This window comes from Perca fluviatilis, chromosome 13, assembly GCF_010015445.1.
Source record: "Perca fluviatilis chromosome 13, GENO_Pfluv_1.0, whole genome shotgun sequence".
Taxonomy (NCBI): Eukaryota; Metazoa; Chordata; class Actinopteri; order Perciformes; family Percidae; genus Perca; species Perca fluviatilis.
The window spans coordinates 11,175,116-11,186,071 of record NC_053124.1 but is presented as its reverse complement, the minus strand read 5'-3'; the positions used below and the strand labels follow the sequence as shown (position 1 = coordinate 11,186,071).

Genomic DNA, 10,956 nt, shown 5'->3' with positions numbered 1-10,956 from the left:
CCTCACAAAAACATGTTTGAACAAGAAGCTCTACAGATATGCACTACACTGCTGGACAAAACAAAGCTTCAGACTACATTCAGTCTTCTGCAAAACAAGTGGATACATCAATTCGCTTTTAATTTGGCCTGAAATGGCTTGTACTATAGTGTTAACTGACAAAATGTGCCACAAAATACAGTCAGAAAATCTTTAGTGCAAATTGCATCATGTATTCAGTTCAAGAGTATATTCTTCAGCACCCTACACGTTATGGTAAATTGTATGTTTCCATAAAATGTAAACGCGTCGGAAGTTGAAATTGACCAGCCCATAGTTTACTCATAATAAACGAAAACATCTCTAACTGAGCCCTTGCATGTTTACGCAAGTGGGCAAAGAAGAGAAGACACGGATGAACAATTGAACAGGCGATTTATTTTGTGAGAACTGTTCACTTCTTTGCTGCCTCCTTCTGGAGCTTCTTCACCTCATGCTTGATGATCTTATTCCTCTGCAGAGACAGAAATTATGAGTGCATTAATTAAAAATACTTCACTGCTGTAGGATTGCTACACTTTAAACTAATTGACACTTAAAACTGAAGTGGCATTATTATTGTTAAGGCACTGGCACAATTAAATCAATCTGACCCATCATTCATTTTAGTTTAGTCAGCCATTTATGAAAAGGCTGACACGGATTACATTTGACGGAGCTGTATCCAACAGCAGTACAACAAGGCCAGCATCACACAGCAAGGTGGACAATAGTCAGGGTATATTTGAGAGCTGGCCTCACTAAACCAAATATGCTCACCCATCTCATACAAGTGGAAAACTTTAAGTAATACAAATTATATGAACATCATCAATAAGGAATGAATGAATGAAGGCCTAGAAATATACAAAGGACAGTTGTGACATGTGTGCTCAAAATCAAAATCACGTTTTCCCCTCCTTTGTTTGTACTCAACATCCAGGATTAAAACATGTTTTGCTGGCCCACTGGTCTTGCATGAATCAACTCTGCCTAAATGTGGTCATTTGATTTGTGTTGACTGTTGCACTTACCATCCTCTTGGCCTTCATCACCTTGTAGCGGTCAAAGTCAGACATTTGGGCCCTCTGCAAAGATTACCAAAAAGAAAAGGTCAGGGATACAACCTGTTTTCTGAAGAATCGCCTTAGCGCACCAGAATTCAGTTTTAGGAAGGATGGACATGTTCATTGGTGGAGTGAACAGTAGCTGTGCTTCATTTACATTCAACACCCTTCCAATGGTAAAAAGTGGTAAAAGTGTGTTTAACAATCCAGAGTTTCCTACAGCTGTTTAGGGGGATGTGAGCTGTCTCCTCAATACAAGTTCTGCCCCATCAATAATGAATAGAAACCGATTTATGAAATACAACCTTTACCTTCAGAAGAAAGGCAGACTGTATTTCACACAGGATGGATCATACGTTTACACCACCAGTTACTATCTTAATGATCACAAACAAGACAACATCCGGATCTGTCCGGCTCAGTCGTTAACAGTGATCTATCACACAAACATTTATGGTAAATAGGGCCGCTCCTTCTTAGTCGATTAGTCGACTAATCTGTCGTTTTGGTCTTAGTCAACTTAGATTTCTTTTCTATGTTTTATGCTTTTTTTCATGCTGAATAACTTATTTCCAAGAAACGTACGAGCACATCTCTGGTAAACACAAGAATTAAAGTGGCGCTTTTGCATGACTCCTTGCGAAGAAACTCAGATTTACAGATCTGTCGAATAAATCAACTAATTGATTAGTCGATACAATTGAATGAGCGTTAGTCGACTAAGAATTTCTTCAATCGAGCACAGCCCTAATGGTAAATAAAGAAGCACTAAGGTGATGTAGACAAGCTGGATGAAGATTGTAGACCAACTACTGGAATAAATCTACTGGAGGGTGCCCTGCAGTCGATCGTTTACCATATTGGTACACATGGCATTTTGTCTTGATGCATGAGCAGCATGTGCAGTATTGCATGTTGGTTGACGTGGCAATGAAATGAACCCATTAGGCACTAGCCACCACTGCACCGGTCAGGTTTTGGATTGTCTTAACCGGCACACCATCAAAACATCTTCATATCCTGAATACCACCCAGCTGCTCAGACAACTGCCTCAGGTGAGATGGGAGTCCATGTCTTCATTTACCCATTAGCAAATTCCTAGGCTTTAAGAGTCATGGATGGTATGTAAATTGTACCTCCAGTTTACAAACTAATAGTTTAACTGCATTCACATCCAAATTCAAACAGTAAAACCAAATATGGATTTAAAAAATGTTAACACCTCTTAACAGAAATATATTCCCCAGTGTTTCCTCTATGTTGATTTGACCGTGGCGGCCCCCCACGGCAACATTTCTGCACCCCACGGTATCAGAAATAGAGCTGCATTGTTAGAGTGCATGTCAGAACATTTGTATTTTAGGTGCATTATTTACATGCTGAAGTAGTTACACTGCATTAAGATAATGTAATCAATAGCAGGTTTATTGTTAATTGCTACAGAATGCTTAGCCTATACGTCAAGATCAAAGTTGGCCTATATAGTAACTCAAAAAATACAGTTCAATCACAACTGAAAATATGCCTCATTGTGTGTTTGAACAGAGGTGAATAAATATATTTGTTTGTGTTGCAGCAAAGTGTCAGTTCCTGTTTCGGAGGGGGGGGGGTGGGACCTGCCCCCACTGCTAAAAACAATCCTGAAGGAAATACTGTATTTATCAAACATTCTAATCTCCCCAGAAACTGAAACATAGCCTTTACCTTCTGTCTTGCTTCGATCTTCTTGGCCCAGCTGCTTTGTGCCCACTTCTGATTGACTTCAGCCTTTTCCCAGGCTCTCCTCACAAACTTCTGGCGGGCACTGTAAACCATTACATACAGTCAGTACTCATTCTAGAGGCATCATCATTAAATGTTGGCTTTATAAGGCCCTTCAAAGTTGGCCATGTGTAAGGTGATGTGATGACAGTTAATACAAGACATATTGAATTCCAGGTGGTCACACTGGATGCACTTATGTGCATATTTGCAGTACAGCATGGACACAAATATTTACTTGACTACAATGATAGACCACCCTGTGAAATGCTGTGACTGTACTTTTAATTTTGGTAAGCTGGGTTGACCTTATTAATGACAGAAAATTTCAAAAAAATATGTATGTTTTAAAACAGATTAACATATGTAGTCTGGTAGAACTGGGTAAGTACATCATTGGTGGTTGTCTTTATTAAAAAATAAAATAAAAAAATATATAAACTCTTTACTGCAATATGCATGTTTCACTTCGTAAAAGCACTAAATGTTTGAGTAAAACAAACATATTTGCAATCAAGCAGTATACATCCTTAAGTATGTTCATTTTGACTAGAATGATGATTGCAATCAAATCTTCCACACTCATTTTACTATTAAGAATCTGACCAGTGTTTCCGTTTACCTGTGAGGGACTTTGATGACGTAGTCTGTAAGCTGCATGCACTTGAAGGGCATGGATTGCCTCTTCACGCCTGTGCAGGGACCATCAACAAGAGCCTAAAAAGCACAGAGCATGTGAAACAATTTAGATCAACAAGGCGAAAGGTGAGGCCAAAAACACTGATCAATCCACTGTCCTAAAGAACGCTCACCCTATTTTGGTCGATGACATCTACGATGGCCACCAGCTTGCCAGCATGGGGTCCGAAAGAGATGTAGGCAACACGGCCGATCTCAACGAAGCGTTTAAACACCTGAGAAGACACCAAAGAGCTGCACATCAGAAAGGCCTAACATTGCAAAGGTGGCTGTCTTGTACGTGGACAGTTTGGTACAGTACAGTTTTAGCCAACTAAATATAATATACACACAAGAAACAATTCCTGCGACAACCCAACAGGTAAATGTGGAGGCTGAGGAACTACGTTAATTTTACCCGACTTAAAGCATTGTAGCATTGCACTGTACAGCAGCAGCTTATAACATTCGACTAGCTAATGTTTCTGCTACGTGTGTGCCGTGGGACTATAATGAGCAGAATGTGTAACACGTTTTTAAATTGAAAAACGTCGTAAGCGCAGGATAAAAACCTTTGTTCTGCGGACAAAACAAGTGAAATGTGTTCGCTTAACCGAGCAGTTCTCGGCCTTCTTAGCCTGATGGACCACGTTGTAGTGCGGGCAGTAGCCGACATCTTACAAAGCGTTAAAACTTAAAATAAACCTGCATGCCCATATCAAACACTCAACAAATATACGTATGAGTGTGTTAGAAATACACATGACTCTTTGTTGTTCCAGAACAATGACATATATAACAAGAAATTCGACATTGAAATGCTAAAACTCTCACGGCGAACTCACCATGATGGCAGTCCGGGAGCAGAAAGGACGTTACCGTTTCCGCCTGGCGCACATACGGCTTCCGCTTATACACTACGCATGCGCAGTCAGTCTTGGTTTTATATTGTTACATGGGCATCCTAATAAAGCTACTCATTGTTAAAATTACCATATATTCGAAAGCGTTCGACAAAGTAAGCTTAATATGACGCAAAATTGTAAAATATGCACTGGGCAGCCAGGTCAAGACGTCTGCGTCACATTAGTCGTTGCCTTCACAGACAATATGAAATATCGATATTATTCTAGTAGTAGAATCATCCCAACACATAAACAGTTTAAGTGGTGGTTGTAATTCACAACGAAGAAAGCCACGATTTACACAAAAGTTTTGTTTTGGAAATGGAGAGTGATATTTAGTCTTTGCATTTAAATTAGTGAAGTGGGGGACGTATGACTTCTTCCTTTTACTCATCAATCTTTGCATGTAGCTTATCTCTATAATGCTGATTTTGTAAAGGGAAAAACATACCGAAAATTATCGGTACGACAGAGCTCCTCTAATATACCCCGGTACTGCCCATAGTTCCTGTCCAAGGGAATTTGAGGGCCAACTTAATACTTGCGTTGGTACATGTGCAACATTTGATGCGCACTTGAATGCAGCACAGGAGTAGGCAGTGAACGTTGCCGTTGTTGTCATATTTCCGTGAGGAGAGCAAAGGTTTCAGTCGACTCCCTAAGGTAACTAGCCTACTCTTATTTGAGTTTGTTTGATGTGGATTGTTCTCACGCTTTCGATATATCTATTTCAGTGCTAAGTAGGCTATTGCGATTAAAACAGTTTGCAACAATAACGTTGATTATGGAAAACAAGGGCTAGTCTGATACTGTTGTGCCTTTTGCGTAGTTTAGCTAAACATTGTTTTTAAATTTAACATTCTAAAATTTGATTTTGATTAATTGTTATAGTTTCAGGTTTGTGATGAAAGATCAAAGAAGAAATGCAAGGGCAAATATGTTTCTGCTGATTCCTTGTGACGCAGCATTACGCGTAAAACGCACCGCGTAGGCTATATTTTATAATGATGATCATATAAGGCTAATATAATAATAATAATGTTATTTTTGTTTATCACGAGATATTCCTATTCTGATTCATACAACTTTTATTTCATTTGTGAAAACATAAAAAATGGGATAAGGCTACGGAAATCCAGAAATATATTATTTTACAAATACTAATCATTTATTTGCGCAAATATTTTGCGTGTAAGTTCGTATATTTTGCAAATATTTTGCGTTTATAAAAATAAATTACTGTTTTAAGTGTTATGTCTTTTGTCAATAACATAAAAAGAATCGGTGCTATTATTCCATTGTAGTATTAGTAGGCCTACGATAAGTTCTTGAGTAAGGGTTTATTTTTCTACCACTACTTTTAACAAAACTAATTTTGTTTTCTAGGTGACAGAGAGCCAGAATGGCGGATAGTTCAGTGATCCCCATGTAAGAACCTGTTTTCTGTTCTGGGAGGTTTAAAAGAGCAATGAATGACATAAGGAAGACAAGTCTTAATAATTGTATTGCCTTTGTTGAAAAAAAATGTTTGTGTGTATATATATATATGCTATCAAACTTGAGCAGGAATCCCACTACAGTGGAGGTGGATGAAAGTTTGTTTGTGCTGCTTAAATAAGTCAGCTTTATTTATATAGTTTGAAATCCCACAGAATACACTTCCACACAGGGGTGGAAACTCATTCAAGGACACCATATGCATATGATGTAAAAACAGTGACTGAAGATGGAGCAAACGTTGGTTGTGTCTCCTGGAGGATGGATACCAGAATCAGAGATTTATGGATGAGTACAGACAGGAGGCAGGAAGGGGAGAGAATAATAGACAGATAAGCTAACAAGATGGCCGATGGATTCAGTGAAGAGGAACATCGCTAAAAAAAAAAGAGAGAGTAAGAGAGACAGAGTCATACAAACGGAAAGTGTGGTGCTGTGATTTTCAGAAAGTTAAGGAGATTTCTTGTGATGTGAAATGTAATTTACTCTGGCAAAAAGTGCTGTGCATTGACTGAGACCGACTCACTGGAAAGTTAATGTTAAGGTACAGGAGTGCTGAGTCACCATATGAATAAATAACAAATTTGGAGTGAAAAGATGAGTTTTAGATATAAAGTTTTTAACTGCGTCAGACTATCTGATGTCGGTGGTGGTATCCTTGTACTGAGGCAATATCAGCTCTTCTTTCAGCTCTGTTGTTGTAAACTCACTCGAGGCACAAACCGTGGGGTGATTGCGCTTTTGCTGCCCCGAGACTTTGGAACAGGTTTCCTGACATTCACACTATTACAGACGTAGCTTATTTTTAAATCTAACCTCAAAACGTATTTATTTAGAATGGATTTAAAGTGCCCATATTATGCTCATTTTCAGGTTCATACTTGTATTTTGAGGTTGTACCAGAATAGGTTTACATAGTTTAATTTTCAAAAAACACCATATATTTGTTGTACTGCACATTGCTGCAGCTCCTCTTTTCACCCTGTGTGTTCAGGTCTCTGTTTTAGCTACAGAGTGAGACATCTCACTGCTGTAACATCTTTGTTGGCAGTCGCACATGCGCAGTAGCTAGGTAAGGATCATATCAGCTAGCTAGCTGTTTAAACAACTTTGGTCAGGTACAAGGCAGGATTAGCCGGGAGACTTCTTCTAAACGAGGGCGTACTTCTTTACTTTGCGTGGAATTCCTGCAGAACAGGGACATGTAAGTAGTTCTTTTGTAGATTATGGTGAACTAGTGTGTGTTGTAGCAGTGTTTGGCCATTGAGAATGAGCTAGCATGCTACGGTTAGCCCCTTCGTTTGGCTAGTGACGTAGAAAGCCCTGCAGATTTTGAACAGCTCACTCGGAGACTGAAGGCAGGACACATTCAGAAACCCGTATCTCACTCAAAACAGCATGGATGTGTTTTTTTTCCAAGTTTGTATGCATCCATTTATTTTTTTTCATAGTATGGGCACTTTAATACATAATGGGTTAGGGTTAGTGCTGTGACATTTTCCTTTCTTCCTCCTGCTTTTATGTATTGTTTTCAGATTTGATCTGTATGTTATTTTTTTATTCTTGGTCATTGATGTAAAGCACTTTGGATACCTGCTGGTTGCTGTAAAGGGCTATACAAATAAATGTTGATTGATTGACTTTTCTACCTTTCAGGCCAGCAGGCGATCTACAGTTGTCTATGCTTGAGCGAATCAGCAGAGAAGAGAGAAGAAGAAGAGGTAGACTACACACATCACTGCCTCACACATCATAAAACTTTGCTATGATAAATATTCTCCATTTTTAATCCTGTCCGGTATGTGTTGCAGGTGCAGACCCCCTAAAATGGGCGTCAGACTTTGTGTCCGAGTATAGACACAAGACGGTATCCTTAATCAATCCAAGTGGTGCCAAATTGACGATAAGAGATCTGGAAGACACCATGTACAGTTGGAAAAATGACGAGGTCAACGGGTGGGGAAAATTCTACCTTCCTGAGAAAGTAACAATGGAGGTTATAGGTGTAGTAGAGGGAACTTCGTGCCCGTGTGACGAGCTTGTTCTGATGATCTGCTGCGAGGACGCACAGGTGTATGCCTACGATGGAGAGGAAGAGGAGCTGCATTTGGTGGCTTCAAGTCTGGGTCAGGTACTTCACGTGGGAATAGAGTATCCAGCATCGAAGAGCTATTACAAAGGAGAGGCCTTCAAAGATATGGTGAGCAGTTACAGTTACACTTGTGGGAACAAAGAAGGCTATGTAGTTGTTGACCCTGATGATTGTGAGCACTGATAACATGTCTGATAATGTCTGTTGTGTGTAGACCGAGGAGGACTGGGCAGAGGTGAGGAAGGGTACTGTGGGGAAGAAGCTGGACGAAGAGCATCATCAACTGGTGATGTCAAAAAAGTCTGAACTCCTGAAGAATCTCAAATCCACCCAACACACCACAGGTTGGTCTCTTAGTCTTTTCTGCAGGGTGAAGATTAAGGTCACACTTTTAATTTCTGTGTCACACTCATTTATTTCTTTAGCAATCTAATATGCTGTCTAATTTCTCTCCCCATCTCTCTCTCTCTCTCTCTCTCTCTCTCTCTCTCTCTCTCTCTCTCTCTCTCTCTCTCACTTCCTGTCCCCTCTTAGAAGTCTGCAGCTGATGCTTTTTGGTCACTATATAATTTGTTCTGTGGTTCTTTTAATAACAGCCTAATCTAGTGTATCTGTTTTAATCAAATAATGACTCGGTGGTATTCAGTCTAAGCACGATCGATGATAAATCATACAGGCTGATGACGGGTTGAAGGTAAAACCTGAATGAATTAGTGTTGAATGCAGTTTATTTAATGCATGCAATAAGGGGTCAAAGTCAAAGGTTTTAATTTTGAAAATGATGTGAGTTATGTTATGCTACGGCCTTCACAGGCACCAGATCTCAATCCAATGTGTTAGGGTAGAGTATCGCAATATTTTATTTAGCAATACTATATTGATTTTCAAAAACGCAATTTCGATTTTATTTTTTAGTTTACGTTGTATTTAAACCCCCTACCGCTAGATGGCTATGCTGAGACGCACCACTAGTGTCCTTGCCTAACAGTGCCTGACTTTTTACTAGAAGCTAACATCGTAGCTATGGCTGAACTATACATATATATATACTTTAGCATATAAACATTTGCTCACTAAGAACCACAATCCCAAACTGGCAGTTTGATTTTCTGTGTACTGAATTGTTTACCTAAAAGTAAATTTCTTTGACATTTATGCACATCATGTCTTCTTTTAAATATTATTTTTTCTAAAATTATACTTAAATTAAATCCTAATATATCGCCTTGCGCACAGTATCGAAATATATTGCAGTATATTGAATCGTGAACCATGTATCGTGATACATATTGTATCGCCAGATTCCTACCAATACACAGCCCTATGCATTACGTAGTATTTTGTTATATTACTTTCGCTTGTTTGGCACAACCTTCAAGTCCCATCTTCCTCCAGCTTTTGAGAACCTTTTGCTTATGTTAAAAATAAACCCTGACTCTGTTAATAATTCTTGATTGTCCCCGGTACCGTCAAAGGGCACATGACACTGACACTAGTCAGGTGCCAGGCGTTGAAAAAAGAGAAAAGCCCCCTTTTTCGATCATGTGAGAATTTGTTTCGTTTGACAACAAATGAACATCAGGAATTTCCCTATGGCAGCTGTGCAGAAGCTGAAAGTGTGAGCAACTTGCTTAGAAATGTTGAAGAAGTTAGAAAGCAAGCAGCCCCATCATCTGAGACGTACCCAGAGGAGAACCGGCAGAAAGAGCTTGAAGGTTTTATACGACAATTCTACAACCCACAAGGATCTTAAAAAGGGGAAACGATTGAATATGAAATATTGATGAGTACAATAAAATGGGATAATAAACTTTAAAATGAAACTGACATCACTGTTAACCTCTGGGAACTGAAATCCCTACTTTTGTGTGGTCGTGGAATTCATGTGATCAGAGCTGTCGATATATCATGCAAATGCAAATGATTAATGCTCCAGCTACTACTGTAACAATACAGATACCAATGCATTCATGGCAAAAATTGTAAACCACATGAGTGTCAGCTGTTTGAATGAAGCAAAGATGCTAAAGTTGATCAATCAATCAATTTTGTTTGTCACATGAATAGGAGATACAATATGATGTATTGATCATGTCATTCACAATAAAATTACAGTGATGTGAAGTCACGTTCATAATTTGTTTTGATTTTTTTTTTTCTTCTGCAACCTTTGCCAGTATATAGAGAGGGGATCATTAAATTAACCAGGAAGTATCTTAAACAGGAGAAGGCTGATGGAAACGGTTCACCTTTAACAATAAGCTTCAGGACACCATCAACAAATATCCTCCATACATCAATGACCACAGTATACCCAAAGCTCTTTCCCAAACACATTTAAGGGTTGCAGCAGTTTAATATCCTATTTAATATATTTAGATACTCCATGTCCGTCACTAGCCTAATACTGGAGGCTTCATTTATTTAAAATGGTTCTCCATGTACTCTGAAGGTGAGATATAGGGGAAACATGTTTAGATGACCTACAGACAGTGTAACAGAGGGAGAGGAGCTGAGACCAACTGCTCTGTATTGTGCGATGGAGTGAGAGAAAAAGTCATCATTACAGTATTTGAACATTTTAGTTCAAAAATCCAGCCAGTTCTAGCTAAACCACCATTTTCTCACCACACTCTGAATTAAATCAGACTCTGAGCAAATGAGTGTGCAGTGAGATGTGATATATTACAAAAGAGAGAGTGACACAAAGGAAAATCACAAGAGTGGTTGACATCATATCACAGCACTAGTTTCTGGCACATGACACTTTTAAGAAGACTCCAAGAAAATGCTTTTCCTTTGTTGAAACTTTAAATGAATCTACAGTGTGTATATGTATATATATATATATTTTTTTTATTTTTTATTTTTATTTTATTTATTTATTTATTTTTTTTTCCACCTTTGCTTTTAACAATAAAAGTATGAACCATTGAA

General features: G+C 38.7%; 2 protein-coding genes across 3 annotated transcripts; one reads left to right on the top strand and one right to left on the bottom strand.

The window, feature by feature from the left end:
* Positions 1-397: 397 nt before the first annotated feature.
* Positions 398-4,510, bottom strand: rpl14 (ribosomal protein L14). Its single transcript, XM_039820803.1, has 6 exons — positions 4,371-4,510; positions 3,660-3,761; positions 3,470-3,564; positions 2,791-2,890; positions 1,053-1,106; positions 398-493 (listed from the first exon to the last, which is right to left on the bottom strand). Exons 1-6 carry the CDS (start codon positions 4,371-4,373, stop codon positions 434-436), a joined length of 414 nt encoding a protein of 137 aa, XP_039676737.1. The 5' UTR covers positions 4,374-4,510; the 3' UTR covers positions 398-433.
* A 482-nt stretch (positions 4,511-4,992) lies between these two features.
* Positions 4,993-8,981, top strand: LOC120571728. 2 transcript variants are annotated; one of them, XM_039820801.1, is made up of 6 exons: positions 4,993-5,093; positions 5,817-5,858; positions 7,584-7,648; positions 7,739-8,127; positions 8,234-8,363; positions 8,554-8,980. In XM_039820801.1, the coding sequence occupies exons 2-6, from the start codon at positions 5,833-5,835 to the stop codon at positions 8,565-8,567; spliced, it is 624 nt and encodes a 207-aa protein (XP_039676735.1). In that variant the 5' UTR covers positions 4,993-5,093; positions 5,817-5,832; the 3' UTR covers positions 8,568-8,980. The 2 variants fall into 2 exon arrangements, with proteins under 2 accessions (XP_039676735.1, XP_039676736.1); XM_039820802.1 differs by having other exon boundaries at positions 5,010-5,091; positions 5,812-5,858; positions 8,554-8,981.
* Positions 8,982-10,956: the final 1,975 nt, after the last annotated feature.

Coding starts and splice junctions, on each gene's coding strand:
- rpl14 (XM_039820803.1), bottom strand. Junction 2,891..3,469: donor GTCATCAAAGTCCCTCACAG/GTAAACGGAAAC, acceptor AATGGTTTACAG/TGCCCGCCAGAAGTTTGTGA. Junction 494..1,052: donor TGATGAAGGCCAAGAGGATG/GTAAGTGCAACA, acceptor CTGTCTCTGCAG/AGGAATAAGATCATCAAGCA.
- LOC120571728 (XM_039820802.1), top strand. CDS start 5,833: ATGGCGGATAGTTCAGTGATCCCCAT. Junction 7,649..7,738: donor AGAAGAGAGAAGAAGAAGAG/GTAGACTACACA, acceptor TATGTGTTGCAG/GTGCAGACCCCCTAAAATGG. Junction 8,128..8,233: donor GAGAGGCCTTCAAAGATATG/GTGAGCAGTTAC, acceptor TGTTGTGTGTAG/ACCGAGGAGGACTGGGCAGA.